General features: G+C 36.9%; 1 protein-coding gene across 1 annotated transcript; it reads left to right on the top strand.

Moving 5' to 3' along the window:
* The first annotated feature begins 6,338 nt into the window (after positions 1–6,338).
* tars1 (threonyl-tRNA synthetase 1) lies at positions 6,339–21,068 on the top strand. Its single transcript, XM_053325662.1, has 19 exons — positions 6,339–6,484; positions 7,179–7,253; positions 7,779–7,969; positions 9,352–9,475; positions 10,287–10,411; positions 11,543–11,660; positions 11,764–11,828; positions 11,953–12,031; positions 12,251–12,397; positions 13,082–13,180; positions 14,160–14,326; positions 15,087–15,249; positions 16,235–16,372; positions 17,971–18,048; positions 18,288–18,388; positions 18,838–18,942; positions 19,138–19,210; positions 20,149–20,263; positions 20,389–21,068. Exons 1-19 carry the CDS (start codon positions 6,425–6,427, stop codon positions 20,535–20,537), a joined length of 2,172 nt encoding a protein of 723 aa, XP_053181637.1. The 5' UTR covers positions 6,339–6,424; the 3' UTR covers positions 20,538–21,068.
* Positions 21,069–22,647: the final 1,579 nt, after the last annotated feature.

Here is a 22,647-nt window from a genome sequence, read left to right as displayed (position 1 = left end):
TCATTGCTGTATGACACTGTTGTATGTTTTGGAAAATGTTCTATATAATATAAATAATACATAGTGTAGGGCTATAACGCTGAGGAGACATGTTTGGTCTATTAGACTAAACAAGGCAAATGTATTTTTTAAAACTACACTATGGCTCATGATGGCTTTGCCTGTACTGACATATGTTGCAAACATGCATCATTTAATTAGTACTAAGTAGACTGAGACAAAATAAATAAATGAACAAAGTACAGGGACATTATGAGCAGCCAAAAAGTCATAATTAGAAAGGCTTGATTTGTGTGCATGCATTATGTAAAAATGCTATTGGCCATTAGAAATGAATGAAAATAACTTGTAATCCTAACAGGTTTCAGCCATACTGAATTGTAAAGAGTCCAAATATTGTCTGTTGAGGGGAGGTGTGTGTATTTGTGTGTGTGTGTGTGTGTGTGTGGGGGGGGGCTGTGGAGGATTGGACCATCTCATAAAGGATTTTGCAGCAGATGGTTGTCTGCCTGGTTGGGCAAGTCTCTGACCTGGTGTCATCCTTTTCCAGTGTGGAGGGCAGCTGAAGACCAATGTTTTCTGTCATACTGGAGCTTGCCCTTGGCGCCAGGAGATAGTAGGGTTACTTTGATCAGGCTGTAAGATTACAGATCTGTATTATTGCATTGAGATTAGTTGTCAGATGTTCTGCCCTTGAATGGTTCCTTGAGCTTGAAATTGTTACCTCTCCCTTAAAAAAATCCCTGTTTTCACATTCGGTCATCTATGTATCTCTATCAGTAAAGATTTTAAAATCTGTTGTGTTATAGATTCAAGGCTTTTTTCACGTGGACTCTTGCTTTGGTTGGTGAGGTTGAATTAATTGGGCCACTCTAACAGACAATATAAATTCTTTAATGATAAGGTCTTCCCCAGTATTATCTAAGAGACATTTCTGATGAAAAACAATGGAACTGACTGATGATCTCATGTACTCTGTTGTGAAAACAAAAGTGATTTTACCACGGAAGGATCAAATATTTATGATGCATTTGGAACAAATCCCATCATGTATTCGCCTCTGCAATTTCCTTTGAATGTGGAGCAGCGTGAGAGAGGTAGGAGCTATGTGTTTCTCTCTCCAGAGATGCCTGTAGACAAATGCTGGCTATATCGAAACTTCAGTGAAGGAGGTGACAATGTCAGCTGCTGAACTGTGGGGGAGTGCAAACTGCAGGCAGAAAACAAAGCGTTTGAGACTGGATGGTATTGGATTCAGTGCTCAGTTTGTCTTAAGCTAGGTTTCTCTACTGACACCTAATGGCTAGTGATATAAAATATTCAAAATATCCCCAAACAATTAGAGAGTGAGTATAGACATGGCACATAAATCTTATCCCTACAACACCAGAGGCTCCCTGAATAAATTCACTTTTACTCTGCCCCATTCTTTTTTCACTTTCTCGCTATAAATAATAATAAGTGTCCCATTTTTTTCTCACACCTCTTTCTCCTTTTATGCACAGCTTTATTCGTGAAAAGGGAGTTTGAATGCTATCCATATCTCACCACTATTAGAAATAGGCTACTAGTATATAAAGTAATATTCAAAAGTAAAAGTATTATATTGTAATTGCTACTATTCTAATAATATAACATGATTGCAATATATGTATGCCCATAATCAAACATTCAACATACTTTTAAAAAATAAAACTGCTGTAGTTGTTTTCTATGTAATCTACTTTGGCTTAACCTTATACATCAACCATACTGTGAGCCTGAGTTGGCACGGGAACAGTGTTTAAGGCCTAGTACAGAGCCAAGAAATAGAACATGGTGCCTGACTTTTCAAGGGCTTGAAGGTTAATTATTCAAGACTTCCCTCTCCTCACAACAAGCCAAGAACAGCAGGGAAGTACGGTGTGCTACAGCTTCTTCTTTATTCCCTCGGAGAGTGTCAGAAGTTTAAAACCGCTGTTCGACAGTAATTGAAATGCACACGTTGTCTGAAGTCTGGTGCCTTCAAGCGAGGCAGAATATAGGACAAACATAACCCCGCACACTCCCTGGGTAAGCAGAGCAATCAGTGTTATGATTGTAATCAGGAACAAGACTAATCTGCTCTTTGTTATTTTGATTATGCATGCATTGTGAGTGTAAAATATTTGTGTCTATTACTTATTTCAACTGATTAAAGATTAATAAACATAGTCCATATATAATGACTATACTGGACATGCAAGTAAGTGACAGAGAATATGGTTTTTATCATGGTTTTAGTTTTCTGTGCTTTTAAAAATCCATCAAAGCAATTAAGTTCCACATGTCTAGACTGTTATGCAACCTTAAAAAGCTGAAATCTATGTGTGATGTGCAAAATATTTGATAAAGACAAAACTGAATAAAGGCAAACCTTGAACAAACAATAGAGGCAGAGGAATACTTCCATTAGGTACACAAACTCAAATCTCCACATAACCTCAATTTCAGCGTGTATCTCTTTAAAACAAAGCATTGCCTACTTGTCACCCCTTATCACAGGTTAGATATGTCTACTGGTTCAGACCGGGTCCACAAAGGAGTGATTGTTTTCCATGTTTTATTTAAATATTTTGTAGTCTTAGAGATCATTTTCCAGCAAAGATAATTTTCTGTAGCAGAAACATGTCTGCATGTTGGCTTTTTAATCCTTTTGTGACTTCGCAAATTTATCTTGTGACCCCTGATGAGGGTTACGACCCACAGGTTGGGTGTTATTGCTCTGTGTCATCTGCACATAGTTTGAAAAGCCCTCTTGTGTTCTGCTTCAATGTCAATTTCCCAAACCTAATCTTTTCTCGTAATTAGCAGTCAAATCTTGATACAGAAAAATATTAAAATATGAAGAAAAGCAAGATTGCGAACATTGACCAAATGACCTCGGCTAGCGAACCATTTAGCAAAAGTATTCAGTGAAATGTCTCAAGAATATAAAAAAGGCTCCAAACTGCAGTGAAATTTTCACTTCAAAATCAGCTAAAACCATCAGCTGCAAAGTCCATGTCTACCTCATACCATTCACTCCATCCTTCACGAACCAACAAGATTTTAAACACGCCACAAAATTGTAAATAAATGGAACTGCTCTATTGCAATGTCATTCATCCATTCGAGCACTCTGTCTTCCTAAGCAGGCATGGATGCATGTAGGTGCAGCTACTGTATGCAGCTAGTTAAACACGATTTCAAAAAATATATCATATCAGTCATAGTGGTTACAAATCAGAAAAAAGATGAGATACAGTAAATCATATTCAGACAGTAAAAGGCAGATAGTATTTTGACAGTAAAACCAGATGATTGATTAATTATTATTAAGAAGTACGTATAATGAGCTGTCAAATGAATTATCCCAGGCATCAACAGTATAGAACAACATTATGTCTCAATGAGAAGCCCAACACAGTAAAGTAATTAATCTAGTAACATAAACATAGAGTCCACAAGAGTAAAGGTAATACGATTTTTTAAAAAACAGTTAGCTTCTTTGCTAACCAAGGTTAACTCAACAGTTAATTAACAGTTACATATGGACCTAGAGTTGCAGTGATTAGTTGAATAATTGATTAGTTCTCAACTATTAAATGAATCACCAACTATTTTGATAATCAATTAACTGCCCAGTTTCTCATATTTAAATATTTTCTGATTTCTTTATATATTGGGTTGTGGACTGTGGGTCCGTACAATACAAGACATTTTGAGGATGTCATTTTGGGGATTTTGGGTGATTTGTTTCACTGTTTTACTGACATTTTAAAGACCAAACAATTGATTCATCAAGAAAATAATCGATGGATGAATTGATAATGCAAATATCTTTAGTGGCAGCCCTATAGCTACATGTAACATCAGCAACACAGCTAGTATAGTGGTGAGTCCGGTTATCAGTAAAATGTATCAAATAAAAACTAATTTAAAGGTGCAGTGTGTAGAATATATGTATTATAAGTATGTTTTAATTAGTGTATATCACCTTATAACAACTGTTTACCTTAGATTGAGCCATTTATATCTACATAGGGAGCAGATCTTTTTCCACAGAGAACTGACATGTGTCTACAGTAGACCCAGAACCGACAAATCAAACACAGGCTCCAGAAAGGACCTTTTGCATTTCTCACAAGTTTAAACAAGATACCACTAAATCATACACACTGGTCCTTTAAAATCAACAAATTAGCAACCATAGAACAGCTATAATGAAAAACACAGATATGCTCCATTTAGGGCATGTGTGGAGTAGATCAACAATCCTTGTTATAATTTGCTTGGTCTCAGATTTGACAATTTGACAGTTAAACTGCTGCACAACTGCGCCAGAAGTGGTTGCCATTAGCAACAGAAAGTTCAACTGAAACCAATTGCTGGTGGCAGAACAATGGGTATCAAGACATCTATCTTGGCTCGTTTCTTCTCCTCACAAATGATCAAATAGTCAAAAATAGCTCAGTCAGAATATTAATTATTAATAGTACAACTTGGCAACTTGATAATAGCACTGTAGCTCTGAGCCTTAAGGATATAGTGTGTGCTGCATTGGGGAAAAACAAATTAAAAAAATCCCCACCTGATCTTGAGCAGAAGGAAATCATACTTCAGACTCCATGCATGATCAATGATACATGTCTTCTTTATTTCCCTGCTGGGCAACCACATTAGAAATAATATCAGAGTATTTACAATGCTCTAGTGATTTCACTCAGAAACATTACTTTATATTTTGTACACCTTAAGGAATTTGAAGCAGAAAAAGAGAGAGATTACTGCTTCGTTTAATCTTAGCAATGCTTCATGATCTCCTAAATGAGCCACTGAGCACCATGTGTGCAGTTTTGTTCCAGCTGAACAAAAAAACACCTATTGTAAATATATATGTTTTACAGTGATATGGGTTATAAAACTAAAGACTTTTGCTTTAATAGGCTAAATGTACTTCCATAAAGATTAAAGAGGTGATCTGAAGGAAACCAGCTGATGTTAGTCTACTAGTCTACAGCAATGTTTAAAAAAAATAAACATTTCATTAGAATATACCACATTTCAGTTCATAATAGTCAAAATTGTAAATATTATGAATATTGAAAAGTATTTCTAATATTGTGCCCTCCTCATGTATGTTAAACGTTGTGGACAAAATACTAGGAACACCTTTAACATAATACACTCCAGTACACCAACACCAACACCACCGCCACCACCCATGTGACCTCCATAATAAACATAAGGTAAAATCATTAACTTTCTGACAATGTCAGCAAAAAACTGAAAATATATAAGCTTTGTAAATGCAGACTTTATGGCAGAACTGTTGTATCAGATTGAATTAGATTGCTTTTTTTTTTTTTTTTTTTTTTTACAGTGGAGTACACAATAATTAGGCAAACATCACATCTCACATAAAGTCTTTACAGCTCAGAAATCTACATATATGAGAAAATAAAGAATATGAGATAATAAATTACATAGAAAGAGAATCTAAACATTAAAAAAAATATATAAACATATTAAAATAAAAGAAGAAAAAACATACATAATAAATAAATAAAAATGTGGGGCGAATAGTTTTTCTTAGTGGTTTATGAATGTATTGCTTTTCTTATTATTTACTAGCTTGAGCAGTTTAAATAAAGACTTTCTAAGTAGGAAAGGTGCAATTTTAGGTAATGCTTTGGAGAATCTCTGTTTATGAATGAAACGATTTGGCATAAAGAATAATAAAAAAAATTATCAGATATTCTCATCAGAATTATTCTCTGAGTTACACAGCAGATGACATGTTTGAGGTTAACCCTTACATACTATTCATAGGCTACCTACTGACTCATAGGCCTAATTAGTCTCCACACCAATTCACATTCATAAATTCCCCATCAGTCATTAACATGTTTGATTAATCATCGTGTTTGATTAATCTTGTGGACAAAAAGACATTCATAAACCATAAAAATTATTTTATGGTCCAGGAGAACATTTTATAAATTTCGCCCCCCTCCCCCCGTGGGTCATTAAGAAAAGTCCAGCTATAGGAATGCGTATAAGGTCTCTCAATTGTAAAAATGTGTCAAATTTGACCATGAACAGTATGTAGGCTAAGGGTTAAACGGGTATGCAGAGTTGAGAGCTTGAGAGATTAGATTTTTTTTTTTTTTTTTTGATATTTCACATTCAAAGAACAGGCGTGAGATGGTTTCTGTATGATGTTTACGGCAGATCATTTTTGTTTGTATAATTCAGTATAAATCAGTCCACACATGTGCAGCAATGTTGCATCAGAATCGCAACATCCGGGATACGTCATCAGTCGTCACCCGGCTCCTTGACTGCTTACAGTTCACACATACACCGGTAGCTCACACTTTAGAAAGATATCTCTTCAAGTGGGGGTAGCTTTTCACTTGCTATGGCTGATCAGACGGTCGTGGAGAAAATGAGCGACTTGAAAGTGGACGGAGGAAAAAAGGTGACACTTCTGTTCTCAGGACAGGCTAGTTTTCAGTTACATTAGCCTACTAGCAGCTAGCCTAGCCTGTATTCAGATTCATGCTGTCAGCAGTGTGGTGCTAACGCTTATGCTAAGCTAAGCGTTTATAAGTAATGTTATGTTGGCTTTACCTTTTAATATCACTCTCAAGATAACAGAAGCATTACTTAAGCGTGTGTTTTAAACTGCTAAGGTGGGTAGTAATGCCACATTGCAGTCTGGCGACCCCAGTTTCTTTTACCAGAATCCCTTCAAACTATGACAGTTTATTTTTTCTTACTTATAGGAATGCTTACACGTATGTCATAAAAACACTTGGGGATAATTTATGAAACGGTTATGTTATTTTTACAAATCACACAGCCAATCCATCTTCAAGCCAAGCTCGCTTTAAAAACTGTGTTGAACTCTTACCAATTTCTATTAATATATAGGTGTGAGTTACTACTTGTCATGTGACGTGAACCATTTATAAAGTCTTTTTGAATCACTTTGTGCTGGATTTTGCCCAACATTTTATATGAAAGTTAAGGCAGATATTGTAACCACTATGAACCACAACAACAAATACCGATAAGGAAGAACTCTTAAAACAACAGATATTTGTATAGTGATAGGTTGGTGTGTGCATTTCCCATCTGAACTGTATGTAAACCTTGTGATATTTGGACAGGGAGGAACTGAAAGCGGCAAAGATGGAAAAAAGAAGGCCAAAAATGCTGCAGGAGACTCTGGAGGGAAGGCAGAGGTAAGTTGCTCAATCAAGAGGCATAAAATATCAATATTTTAAGTGTATATGACTTGTTTTCATTTAGCAATGATGTAAAGTATGTCTACAGTTTTTATAGATCCTTCCTAATGCATGTTCTTGCACCTGAAAGCAGCCACACCCAGGCTGTTTGCTTGTTGATTGGTACTTGTATAAATGTTTACTCTGAAACAATGATGCTGATACAATTGAATTCAGAAGCCAAAAATATTTAAAGTCTAAAAAAAAATCAACTGTAAATGTAGGTTTTAGTTTCAGTTCTTCAGTACAGGTAAAGTACCAGCCTATGTGTCTTTGTGCCCAGGCGGTTGTGTACACAAAGACTATAATGAACTACAAAGAAAGTTGGTAAACAGAAAACCAATCACAAAATGTAATTTCTAGCACCCGGGTGTGAAGCCTATAGCAACATTTCTTACAGATTAACGCACAATGAAATGTATCAATGACGGCATTAACCTTTACCCTCACATTCACTCGCACCTTTTTCTAATTTGCATTCAGTTGTCACCAGCACCTCAGTACATCGAGGAGCGTCTCACTTTGTACGCAAAGCTGAAAGCTGAGCATGACGCTCTGATGACCGAGAGGGCTGCGAAGGACAGCCGACCCATCAAGGTGACCCTGCCCGATGGGAAGGTGGTGGACGCAGAGTCTTGGAAGACCACACCATACCAAGTGGCCTGTGGAATCAGGTCAGTGTGATGATGAGATTGATATCCAATTAGATGTGGATGGTTTTCCATATTGTCATTAAATGTGACACCTCGCTTTCATGTAGCACAATAAAAGGGCGGAAAACTCAACGCTGCTTCAGAAATTTAATTTTGAAAGAATAGCTGTCAAATTTATTTATACAGCATGTAATCACTTTCACAGTTTTAAAAGGCCTCCCAACACCCACATTATGAAAACTGTAATTGGAAATGACATCCCTCTAACCTTTGGCTGTCTACCAAACAAAAGAAAATACTAATAATAGTTTTTTAAAAACTAGAGGAAACTTTGCCTGAAAGTAGTCAGAGAATGACCCTTGTCGGCATTGTCTAATATATATCAAGTGCCAGTAGTCCGTTAAAAGATTAAAAAGAGATTAAAATTACAATAAACAGTAAAAAGCTTGTGGAAATTTTAAATATATATAACCCTTGTGTCATTGTTCTGTGGTGCAACAAGCATATTAGTGTGATCACCTGCTGTTTTCAACACATTTTCTTTGAATTCAGTGAATTAATAGTTTCTGGTTCATGTCCCTGTGGAGCTGAGCCCTTTGTGTGTGTGTGTGTGTGTGTGTGTGTGTTGCATATGTGTGTGTTGCATACGCAGTGCAGCAGAAAGTGAACCAGGTGAAGCACTCGAGTTGATGACAACTACACTCATTACATTACTGTAAATGCAATAAAAACTTGTTGAGTAAAATGCCATGAAGAGTAATTTATTAATGTAATCCACACAAAAGATGGACAGACTCCAGATGATGAAAAATATTGCTGTAAACGAGTGTGATTTGCGATACAACAAAACAAGCATAATATTTCTTCAAACCATCTATATATCATTATAATGCACCGCCCTAATTACAGCAGGTCTGTCAAACCAACGTGGACCTTGTAAAACCAGCTAAACTACATCTACTGTAGGTCTAGTGATGACTGTGAGTGTCACATGATCAGTACATCTAGGTGAGGCTGTGGAGTATATCAGTATATCACGTATTGTCTGTCATTGTAATGATGTTTGGGAATTTGATTTATCTTGTGGATTATAATAGTTAGAAAGCAATTACTCATGGATTTCTGAAAATAATGACATTTGAATCTTCAGTTTCACTCGCCATTTTTCATACAAGCATGCACACATCTAGATAATCAGTATTGGAGCTATGTATGGTTAATTTGATATTACGGTTTGAATATCACTTTTATGTTAAACATTTTTAAATCTTAGTTGTAGAGTATGTCACGGAAGAATTTGGCCAACTTTGTCTGTTTTAAAAGTGGACTTGCCAGTATAATGTGATAATATAAATGTACATCTGCATGTTAATTAATATTTCATATTTAACTTTTTTATTTAGCCAAGGCCTCGCAGACAACACAGTGATTGCCAAAGTGAACAACGGTGTGTGGGATCTGGACAGACCTTTGGAGGATGACTGCAGCCTTCAGTTGCTCAAGTTTGATGATGAGGAAGCTCAAGCTGTAAGTCCACGTCTGCTCTGGTCTGACACAATTATTAGATTTACATTTTTTTTTCTCCTTATATGAGTTAGTAGATGAGATTGTTAAGCTGTAGAATTCACTCTAAACAACTTCTTTGAATACATAGTTTGAAGCCCTTTTGAGCATCTCTCTATAACCTAAAATACTCACCAACCAATGACAAAATATTTTAGCCTTACTGGTGTGTAGTTAGCATAGGCTGACTTGTGCATGCAAGGTTAAAGTGAAGAATGAGAGGTTTATATTCGATAATAAAGCCCAAAGCTCTGTGATTCGCTGAGTGTGCGAGCTACAGAGACATTAAGAAAACATAAAACACTGCTGTAATCATCAACTGTCATAAACGTGGCAGCATATGGTCTCCTGAGAATAAGTACTAGACACGTCCCTAAAGTAAAAGCCCAATTTTATCTTCCTTGTCTTAACAAAGTGCTAAATGTTTTACCACAAGGAGAAACATTTGTCAGTTGACATTGTTAAGTACTTAAGAGAATCCAAAGTCTCAGTCAGTTTGCTTTTTTGTAATTTGGCAGCATGGTAGCAGATTTATAACATATCTTTTTATGTTGTCAGCATCAGAAGAATTGATTTGCACTATTTAGATGGTTCAAATGTTCTCAAAGGCTTTTTAAAAAGTCTGCAACACAGTGAATGAATGTAATATCGACATAGACGATGAAGGTCAATAATCTTGATTTTTTTCACCACAGTGATACTGACTTAGCATAAAGAGTTTGGCCTTGCTGTTGTTTTGCTAATCAGGCAGTACTTCTTTTTCCTTTTTCTTAAGGTTTACTGGCACTCCAGCGCCCACATCATGGGTGAAGCCATGGAGAGGGTGTATGGGGGCTGTCTCTGCTACGGTCCCCCCATCGAGAATGGCTTCTACTACGACATGTTCCTGGACAACAATGAGTGAGTCGCACAAGCTTTGGGTTTACATTTGTCTGAATAAATAGTTGTATGTTTGTCAGTTCTAATTTATTTTGGCATGTACTTTAAGGCTTAACAGCTGTCACTCTTGCTAACTGTATAAGACCAGTGGCAAACACAGAACAGGTGGACTGTAATGACACTAATGCTGTCAAGCTGGATTTTTCTCAGTTGTGGATTTGAGGTGACATCTCTCTATATATGCTCTATATCTCGGATCATAAAACCAAATCTATTCTAAACACGGACTAGAGATTACTTCAGTGAAGCTTTAAAAGTGTGTTGAGGACACCCTTAGAAATTTGGAACACTTCTTACTCGTAAACAACTTTTTCACTCGACCTTTCCCTAAAACATACATTTCTCCCCACTACAGGCTACAGGAGAGTGTGAGGAGTGCTGTCTAATTAATTCTACATCCTCCTTAATGAAGTCATTTTATGCTAATGGATTCCCAAAGACTGTTTTTTTTTTTTTTTTTTGCAAGGATATTTTGACATTGCCCAAGCCCTAAAGCCAAGGACTTTTAACTGTTTGCCCATGCTTGACAGAGGTTATCAGTTTGTGGCAGTCAAAGAATTACACTGGTGAACAAAAGGTCTGGTTACAGCCATGATGCCCTCTTGAAATACTGGCAGGCTAAACTGAGCACTGGAGGCATTTTGAATATTAATGTGGGCTAGGGGTGGGCGATAAACCATAAGTTAGCCTGTCTGGCTGGCGGAAGTCTCTAGTACGCATGCTCTGCCCATACAGCATGAGCAGTATGTATTCAACCAGCCAGCATGTGAAACCCAACAACAAATTAAAAACTCTGGTACACTGTGAAATTGAGATTTATCTGGCAGTGATAGGCTTAATCAGCATCGTGTGAACTCATTTGGCAAGGGCTTGAATGTAACAGATGTTCGTTTATATGTAATTCTGCACCACAGGTTAAAATAACTTTATTATGACAGTACTTTATTTAACTTTATGACATTTAACTGTATTATAACAGTACTTTAACTTTATTGTAACAGTAATTTATCGGCCCAGCCCAAATGTAGACAATTCAGTGAAAAGTTATTGTTGAATGTTCCTGTTTTGTTTATCTCTCGCATTTTTCGACAGGGGCGTATCGAGCAATGACTTCCCCGGTCTGGAGACCTTGTGCAAGAAAATCATCAAGGAGAAGCAGCCCTTCGAGAGGCTCGAGATAAAGAAAGAGACTCTGTTGGAAATGTTCAAGGTATCGCAGAGCACAAACACGTATGGGGAAAAAAAAAACACAAGAAACTTCCTCCTTTAGAAACAATGCAGTGGTAAAATCTAATATCACCTCTTCTCAACAGTACAACAAGTTCAAGTGCCGCATTCTGAACGAGAAAGTCACCACTCCCACTACTACCGTTTACAGGTGAGTCTGGGATCCTTACATTTAAAAGTTTGTATTTTTTTAGTTCCTGTTTGTTCATGTCATCGTATATGTTTATGGTCCTTGAAACACTTTAGAGAATATTCATTAATATGCTGCATTTCAGGTGTGGTCCCTTAATCGACTTGTGTCGTGGACCCCATGTGAGACACACTGGAAAAATCAAGGCGCTTAAGATCCACAAGGTGAGCTTTTTATGTCCTAACCTATTGTTACTATATTTGTGGATTGATTCCTGATTGAAGTAGGATTTCATGTGCTGTAGTATGCACTCAGATTATTTGTTAGTAAGCACATCTGTCCCCATTTCTAGAGCAGAGTTACCTTACACTTTATTCTCAAGGGATAAGATGGGCCCAAAAAAATATGATGAAAGCTAACATCCTGTATTTGTGCTGTGCTAGAACTCGTCTACATACTGGGAAGGAAAAGCAGATATGGAAACCCTCCAGAGGATCTATGGAATCTCCTTCCCTGACCCCAAAATGCTGAAAGAGTGGGAGAAATTCCAGGAAGAAGCCAAGAACAGAGATCACCGCAAACTAGGCCGGGTAACTGAAGAGTCCATTTCCCTCGTAGTTTTTTTTAAATGGCCCTCCTGTTGGGTTTCTTCTCACTTTTTAAGATTTAGTGCAGTACGTATATGTTGAAGTTTGTGAAGATGTGATTTGACTACAGATTTGCAGCGATGATATAACCAAAACAAATATTGCGGTTTACAGGTAGAATTCTTCTAAAGTTAGAAATATATGAGACAGTGTCAGATCTTCAAAGACATTTATGAACAGTGTGAAAATATACCGCAGTTGGATTCGCAGTGGTGTAGTTACATTTTCTGGCTTATGAAACATCATATTACAAGAAAACCTTCATGGTTTTAAATCTCAAAGATGAACATATGAGGAAGTATCACTATCACTATGATGTGTTGTTTCTTTTAGGATTTAGAAAAGTTGTTCATTTTCATGTGTTAATGAATTGATGTGTTTCTTAGCGTAAAAAGAACAAATATTGAGAATGTTTGGTAGTAAAATAGTAATCTGTAAGAAAGCGGTATTCATTTAGAAGTACTTCACAATTCATACTTGTGTGAGCTGAGCAGGAGACAGAGTATGTTCCTAAACAGTTACATTAACTAGAGTATGCAAATGTTTCATTATCTTAAATAAAAACCAGTTTGGACTTAGTGGCTGCCTTCATAGTTACAAATCATTTTTTCCCTTCTTCTCCATCAGGAGCAGGACTTGTTCTTCTTCCACGACCTGAGTCCTGGGAGCTGCTTCTTCCTGCCAAAGGGAGCCTTTATCTACAACACCTTGATTGAGTTCATCAGAGTAAGTCAGAGCTGTCAAAACTCAAAGTGGAGAATTGCTGTGATCTTACTCTAAACTTAAAGACATTAAGAAGGACAAAAAGTCAGTGTAGAAAGTTTAAATTTGCTGGCAGGCTGGATGAGCAGGGATAAATGTGTGTGTACTATAATGTTATAACACCTCTTGTAGATTTGCAATCATATCAACATAATATCTTATGTGTTCCCACAATTAAAATACTGTCCTACATAGACATGTTACATATTACTTATTTCTTTCATCAGTTGTGGCCAGATACTGAAAAATCTTTGCTCCATGTCAAACTAATTTATGTCTTTCAAAATAGCATTTTTATTTTGAACAAATTGAAAGCAGTGATACATGAAGTGACAGTATTAAAGAGAAGCTCTGCTGCACCTGCTTCATAATTAAAAGCCACGCAACTAATTTGATTTAAGCATTGATTTTCTTCGTCTTCCAATAGTCCACTGTGCAGTGTAAATTGGAACTAATTTGACTTTTATGTGGTAAATAGAAGACTAAGGAGATTTTGAATAATAAGATTTGTTTGTACAAGCAATGAAACACCTCCAACATCTCAACATTTGTAGCGTACGTGATTATTGGGATTTAAAACAAATTACACAGTTTTCAGTATTACTTTTGGTTTCAAATTTTAAGTGACATCCAACAAAACAGGCTAACCTAAATGTCTATAGAACTGACAAATAGTAAAAAACAAAAACGTGGAAGCATGAGCTGAATTTCTTGTTTCATTTCCTTTTTTTAGTTTACCCCCAAATCTCCTTCATAAAGTGTAAACAAACAAGGGTGTAAATATTCAGTGGAATAAATATTCTTTGAGGGAGTTTGTTTTCTCTAAATCTTTGAGAGTTATGTATGTTTTCGGGGAATATGCAATGTTTATCGGCGAGTCCCCAGGTATTGACAGAAATTGTTTTGAACAGTTGTTGTGACATGTACACATTGTGTTTGGCAGAGTGAGTACAGGAAGAGAGGTTTCCAGGAGGTGGTGACTCCCAACATCTACAACAGTAAGCTGTGGCAGACCTCCGGTCACTGGCAGCACTACAGCGAGAACATGTTCTCCTTTGAGTCTGAGAAGGAGATCTTCGCACTCAAACCAATGAACTGCCCCGGACACTGGTAAAGCCTTCTTTTCCTCACAGATATGATTGAAAGTATGCTATAAATGAGCAAATCAAAGCCTGTTGTTACAGACTCTTCATCAAGTTTTTCCAATGGTTTAAAAGATATTTTTAGTTATTTTTTGGTGGCAGGTTTCTTCTGTAGCACTTAATGCATTTATAACATCACATGAGCTCAGTTTAGGGTTGTAACCTTGCAAAAAATTTGAACCTGGTTGCAATATTCACTACCACAGCAGACAAAGAGCACAATCAAGCAATGTTTCAGAACATTTAGAACAGCTTTATGACTGCTCAGGGCATGTGTTATCGCTCAATCGATATGAATTAGTTTGACATTTTAATGCTGTAGTTTGTCATTTAGTTCAACTTAACTTGAAATGGACTGATAGTCTTGCCATGTTTTCAGTTTGTGAATGACCCACTTCAATTTAGTGCTAAATGCTGCATTGCAGTGTAAAGAGCCAGACTGCAGTTCTTTGTATCGAAATCTTTTATCTCTCTCTCTTTTTTTTTTTACTGTTCCAGTCCTTGTGCTATCCACAAAGACACCCCCTCTGGAGATCATACTGAAATGGAAATTGAGCTTGCAAACACATATTGTCAAAGCATTGAATGTCAGTTAAATCAAATATTGAACTCAGCATTGCACTGTTATTAAAGCAGTAGAGCAATTTCTAGTTAATGTGATAAATCTAGGCAACAGTCAACATTCTTATTTTTATGTAAATTCTTTTTCACTTTTTGTTTGGCGACAGCCTGATGTTTGATCACCGGCCACGCTCCTGGAGAGAGTTGCCCATTCGCATGGCCGACTTTGGCGTCCTGCACAGGAACGAGCTGTCAGGAGCCCTCACCGGCCTCACCCGTGTCCGCCGCTTCCAGCAGGACGATGCTCATATCTTCTGCACCATGGACCAGGTGAGGCCCGCCATTGACGCAATGACGAATGAATTTACACTGTACAAGCATGATAAAGATGAACTGTCTCCACTTTCTATATTGATCATTAAAAACATACACCACATATTACCGTGAAAAACAAAACAAAGCCATTACACAATTAACAGAGAAATGACTTCCTTTGGAGAAGGAAGTTCTGAAGCCTCTTAGTACATCAGTGTCTTGTTGGCACAGTTTATTAGATGAATTCAGGTAATGTGGTCATTGAGCAGCCTGTCACATTTTCAGATAAAGTGAGAGAACTCCACCAGCTGCTGCAGCTGGATGTCGCAACTTGCATATTAAGTTCTTCCACCAAAAAGGAGCCATGCTCATGTTGATACACACAACAGAATTTTGGAAAAAAGAGGAGACTTCTTAATTAATTAGGCGATTGAATGATTAATTATTTTATTGCACTTTGCATACAAATTATTTCCATTTTTAATTTTTCACTTTTATAACAACAGCTGGAAAGCAGTGCTTGTACTCTTGTCTTTTGTTTTGTACAAAATCAAAACAACCTTAAAGCAGACTTCAGATGATATGTTCTTATAATTATATATGCCTTGAGGTTTATAATCAGTGTCTCCAGATGGAGAAATGAAAAAACTGTTTCACATTTAGATTTAGGAGAAACTTTTCCCCTGTAAAATGGAGGCAATCCATTTTTTTCCAACTGATCTTCTGTGTTTAATATCCTGTTGTACCACATGTTTTTCACATCTGAGCTGCCTGCTTAAAATTTGTGATTTGACACATGCATGTGCATGATAGCCTTATTATAACTAATTGTCATGTTATCTACAATAAACCAAGCAGTTTTTCATTACATCATTTAATTTAATTTATTTAGTAACACTGTAATAAAAAAGATATAATCAAGTATTAAGCCAGAAGTTAAAATTGGAGCTATGTCCAGATGGATGATGCAAATTCTGTTTCATGCTGTTTTTGATTCCAGATTGAGGAGGAGATCAAAGGCTGCCTAGACTTCCTGCGGACTGTGTATGACGTGTTTGGCTTCACTTTCAAACTCAACCTTTCCACAAGACCAGAGAAATTCCTGGGAGACCCCCAAGTCTGGGAACAAGCAGAAAAGGTAATCAGAGCACCTCTTGTTTTTTTGTGTATAGCTGAAGATGTGAACAACTTACAGAGTCTCACTGAAAATTAGGATGGAGATCTGTGATATTATCAAGATGGGAATTTTTGGCACCACAGACAATGGATTGTGATTTATAGACTCAAAGAACATCTATATTTTAATGAATGAGTTTTATTCAGTTGAACTGCCATCAGTTCTGAAACAGTCCCCTCCAGAGAATCTAAATTAGTGTTATCGCTGTCTCCCTTTGCTGTCAAATTCATTCTCTGTGGACCAGCTCCATATTTTGATATCTTAGGTTCAGCTATAAGTTGCTGTGGGAGAACAGGTAATGTTTCAAACTAGGTTGAACAAAATGATAACAAAAGTGCACAAGTTAAACTAAGTGATAATGAGTCTTTTGCTTGGTGCTTTCAGCATTAGATGAAACAGAGCGACGGTCTCTCATGAGAAACTTCAAATGTAAAATATACTGTAGATCGGTACAATCAGAATAAAACGTCAGCTGTTAGATAAAAGTGCTACGAGTGTACTGTATTGATTTAACAAGTGTATGAAGCACATTTAAATGGTTTCTTAGTCCAGTAAGCCTTCACTGACACACTCTGAATGGATGAAAGTCTTTTGATGGAGACAAAGCATGAGTTCAGTTTTACAGCAAGTCAAGATTTGTTTTTCACTTCATTTTCCTCTTTATCTGATTGTTACAAGTATATTTCATTTCACCTTTAGTGCAGATGTCTTTACTTGGTCATAGGCTCCTTCAGGTCACCTACAATCTTCCACAGGGGACAGTAATAAAATGTGAGCAGGGTAAGATGTAGATAGGGGTACTTACCCATAATTATTGGATATATTCACTCCTCCTGTTTCTACAGGCATGGGTATTTTATAAACTTTAAAGAACTCCTTTTCATTTCTGTCCTTGGTTTAGTCAGCAATGTTAGTACTTCATTGTACCTTTTTATTTTGCCCGCTGGATGAAGAACATTACTGATGAAGTTATTTTTTCAAGAGCAATCAATTCAGTAGCCACAGGAACTATTTAAATACTAAACACTCTTTAGTCCGCTTATTGACAGAAGAGATCATTTTAAACACTAAAGAGATTTTGCTGCTTCTTAAATTATGGTTTGCCTTTCAGTCTTTGTGTAATTAAGAGTTAGTCACAGCTCTCAGAATAGCAATAATATCTGAATACTACTAGAATATCTGAAGTTATTAAAAATAAATTGTACAGCTGCTTTGCTTGACCTATCAGGATGCTGTCTCTGAAGAAAACATTTCCCACATAAAGCACTGACTTTTTGATGAATGTTTGCACGCACAAAGGTGGAAAATTATGTACACAAAAAAGGACTTGTAAACTTGGCATAGCCACTGGAACAGAACTTGCTGCGTGTTTCCCTCACCTCATTAACTCCCACAAGCAACCATAAAATATTATTGAGACGTTAACATTTCTCAGTTCAGTGATTGGTTCCAGATGAAGAAAATGTCAGGTCTAAATATACAGCTTTGCTTAATATTACTGTTTACTTGCATGTTGGTCAGCCAGTAATTAATTGTTTATATGTTTGTTTTTTTTACAGCAACTGGAGAACAGCTTGAATGAATTTGGGGAGAAATGGATTCTGAACCCGGGTGATGGAGCTTTCTATGGACCAAAGGTGAGCACGTGCTGCAGTAATGATAAACTTAAAATTGTGAGACAGCAGCACGAGGGTCGATTGTAGCTCAGGAGGTACAGCATCCATGTCATATATTATAGTGTTGGTGGTTCGATCCCTGGCCCCTCCGGTCCACATGTCGGTGTCCTTGAGTTAATGAGAGGCAAATTGTAAATCACTTTGTCCATTAAGGTAGAAGAGTGCAGTCCATTTACCGTCCATTTTGTCCTTCTCTGCAGATTGACATTCAGATCAAGGATGCCATCGGCCGATACCATCAGTGTGCCACGATTCAGCTTGATTTTCAGCTACCAATCCGCTTCAACCTCACATTTGTTAGGTAATTCATCCACCTCTTTTCATCAATAAAAGTAAAAATGAAAAATGACGGAACAAACTGTTGTTGCAAATCCTCATATTTTGTAGATTGTGATACAAATTAACAGTATCTAAAATTGTGGATCTCTCACACTAAGAAATCAATGTTAAGACACATGGGATAAAATGAGGTAAAGCTTTAGCAAACAAAAATGAGATTTGTTAAACTCCATTTGTGATTTTCTTTGTGTTTCTTGGATTCAGCTCCCTGAAACCAATTGTCTTGGTGCATTATTTTAACCAGCTTCTCTGTTTTTGTAAATAAGAATGAAAGTAACCATTGTACAGCTGGAATGCTAATGACATTACCATTTCTCGAGAAGATGATCACTATCGTTCTACTATTTCTCTTGTTGTGTGAGTCCTGGTTGTTGCTGATGTTGTTATTGTCCCCTTGAAATGATTTTCCAGCCATGATGGTGATGACAAAAAGAGACCAGTGATTATCCACAGAGCCATCCTGGGATCAGTTGAGCGGATGATTGCTATTCTGACTGAAAACTACGGAGGGAAATGGTTTGTATACAGTGTATTTTAATTAATAATTAAAAAGTGTCAAAAAAGGACTTGACTCCAGACATTTGTTTTATTGCAATTCTTCATGAGCTGAGCTGTGTGTAAATATTTTCACAGGTATTTTGTAGATTGTGCCTGACCTGCTTTTCTGCTGTCCAACTAAATGCAAATGTGTCTTCTTCTCTTCTGTCTCAGGCCTCTGTGGCTCTCTCCTCGTCAAGTGATGGTTGTACCTGTGGGACCGACCTGTGATGAGTACGCTCAGAAGGTAACCACGGCAACTTATTCTAACTTCAGAAACAGCACAAACTCTACTGAAACGGTTTATATAAGACAAAATGACAAAACTACTTGATAGAGTAATCATTATGTAAATAGTTATGGCCCTCTGTTTTACTTGTAAAGCCTGTTATATGGTTCTTTTAGGATTTTTTTATTGGGATGTTATATGTGAACGGTTTCTGTCAACTGCACAAAGTCACATAATATACTGTCAGTGCTTCTGAAGTTCACGTTTTTGCATCTTGAAGTGTGTGCAGAAAACTAAATGAATGGGAGGAAGCTAACATGGATTTTATCTGCTTGTGCCATCTGTTGAATTAGGTATTAACATTAGACAACTGTGTATTGCAGAGAACAAGGCAGCACTGCTTTAAAAAAAGAAATGGAAGGAAAAGACACAAGCAGAGTCAGATAATCATACAAACAAGCTGACAAAAGACTGGTGTGCAAGATTTAGTGGCATTTGGCGGAACGGACCTGGCAGAAATGGAATATAATATTCATAAGTATGTTTTAATTAGTGTGTAATCCCTTTGATCTACATGGGTAGTGGGTCCTCTTCCATGGAGCCCACCATGTTACACCACCATGTTTCTACAGTAGCCCAGAACAGACAAACCAAACACTGGCTCTAGAGAGGACCTTTCGCAATTCATTGGTTCTTGTGCATGCTTGGAAGGGGATGGGTAGTCAGTTGGTTGCAATCTGCAATGTCATCGCTAGATGCCACTAAATCTTACACACTGGACCTTAAACCCAGAGAAGGTACCACTGAAATGTCGCTAAAAATCCTTCATCTCACTGGAAAACTGTGCTCACAACTACAATGTTCAATCAGCAAGTTTGAATTAGTAATTGTTTAAAACTTGCTGACATAGACTCACCTGTTTGAATTGTTGGTCATTTCTCTGGTTAATGTGGCAGGTCCAGCAGGAATTCCACCAAGGCGGCTTAATGACTGATGTGGATCTTGACCCTGGATGTACTCTGAACAAGAAGATCAGAAACGCACAGTTGGCTCAATACAACTTCATCCTGGGTCAGTAGCAACACACTCTGTCTGTCATTTATAACCGTCTATATCGTTATCTCCCCTTCACTGTCTATCTAGATATTGATTTCCTTTTTTTCTGTCCTCTTTGCATGTTTCTTTACCTGGAAAAGTGGTGGGAGAAAAGGAGAAGACCAGCAACACTGTCAATGTACGTACCCGGGATAACAAAGTCCATGGAGAGCGCAGTGTGGAGGAGTGCATCCAGCGTCTGAAAGAGCTGAAGTCTTCCAGGAGTCGGAATGCTGAAGAGGATTTCTAAGCTTTCCTAAAGCTATCAGCGTGTCCTTCTCTCAACAGTCCCAAGTCTAGTAACTTTAAAAAGTCATGTGGTTGAAATCAGTTTTCCATGAAACTACTTTCACAGCGTTGCCTAGTCTCCTTTTTGTCCCCAAGAAATCACATTTTTCAGATCAGACAATTATTGTTGGGTTTTTTTTGTGGTGTCTTCCATTTCCTCTTTGCTGTATCTGTATGGTTTCTGTTTTAGTCACACGGTTTTCATTTCTCCATGGATTGAAATTACATTGTCCGCAGCCCCTCTGCTTATGGTGAAATACAACTAGTGAGACTCTGATTAGGTCTCTGAACAGCTTTACAGACCTCTTGTGTAGCATTGAATAAATTGTACCATATAACTGCTCTCAAAACCTTTTCAATATTTAATGAACTGGATCAAAACAGAAGGGAAATGCTTTGTACCACTGTCTTAACAGTTTGTATCAGTCAATCATTTTTTTTCAGGGAACTGTACAAGGGTTACAATTTTGGTAATTAAACGGTCTATTCTTAACAGGTGTGTACTACTTCTTTTTTTTTTTAGTTAAAATTCACCTTTTACATGAGGATATTTCACCAGCAAAGGCTGTTTGTCTTCATAATTAAACTGCTGCTGAGTTTGGTCAGTCAACTCTGTCAAAATGTGATGAAAATGACAAGTTGATAAGTATTAAAAGCCCCAAATAATTATAGCAATAAGGTAGAATAATAATGATCCAATTAACATACTAAATATACATATATATATTAAAACTAATATAGGAAAGTAGTTTTTTGTCAAGTCGTACCTCTATTAAATGGTTAATGATTTGGCATGTTAAGTTGAAATTATTAGAGTTCAAGACTGAAAGCATCAAATTTTTCATTTGTAAGTGGAGGTGGATTGAGTTAGAGAAATGAGGTTACCACTGAGGTGAAAACAGATCCTTATCACCTTCCTCCACTAGTGCGTCATCATTTGGGATGCAAAACAGCGATGTGCTGGAAGGGAAACACCTGATGCTCCACATTATTACATGCTTACTGAACCATTTTGTTTTGCTCCATTGAACTAAAGCACAAGGGGAAACGTTGATTTTTATTCAGAATACTCTAATATTTTTTAAAAAAAGTAATGAGTCTGTATATTCCTTTTTTTCAAGAGAACAAAATGTTCTGAATTTCATGTAATCTGTGAGCATGCAGAGGAAATCATACAAATACAGTAAGTGTATTTTCCTACCATTGGTGCTCATTATTTCTGCTCCAGCTATGTGAAAATATACTTACTGTCCACTTAAAAACTGTTACTGTATTACAGATTGGAGTATGTATACATAAATCTTGAACCCACCTCCCACTTTCAGTCTCACACTTTTATTCCAGCCACTAGTCGGTGCTAATATTTGTGCACTCCACCAGCACAGCTGGAACAGACACAGTGAGTACAGTGTGTTTCAGCTGTTTAACAACTGGGAGAAGTGGCCCTGCACAGATCAGTGCTTTTGTGGATAAAATAACACAGCAAACCTGGTAAAAGAAACAAAAAGCAGTGGGGCAGCTTTGCTTCTACTTTGCCTTCTTTGTTCATTTAAAGTGGGTATAGTATTTATGAGGTTCATAGAAATTATACAGAAAATGGTTAAAGTCTTGTCCTGCTCCTGGCTACAGCATGTGGTCATAAATGTTCGCTGTGAAATTGCCTTTTTAAATCATGTAAAAGTTGTCTATTAACTTAAGTAGGAACATTAGCGTTGAGGTTAAAAGTTAGAGCAAAAGATGGCCTCACAGTTGCAGAAGAGACCATGTGGACCCAACTCTGAATCCAGGCCAATGAAAACATTGATTTTGGCTGCTCTACAAGTTGCAACTAATTAAAATAAGTGAGAGGCCATCATTTATTTTGATGTTTTCAGCACCAAATAAAATATGTTCACAAGTTTGGTTTCTTGCGTAGAAAATATGCTTACTAAAAGTCATGGGTCTGTCATATGATTAAATTCTCTTCTATTACTCATTATTTTTATTATTATTATTCTTATTATTGTTATATTAGTATTCAAAACTTATGTTTAATGTTTAGTTGTGTAAAAATGCTTATTAGAAGGTAAGTC

This window comes from Scomber japonicus, chromosome 9, assembly GCF_027409825.1.
Source record: "Scomber japonicus isolate fScoJap1 chromosome 9, fScoJap1.pri, whole genome shotgun sequence".
Taxonomy (NCBI): Eukaryota; Metazoa; Chordata; class Actinopteri; order Scombriformes; family Scombridae; genus Scomber; species Scomber japonicus.
This window is presented reverse-complemented; position numbering and strand designations above follow the sequence as displayed.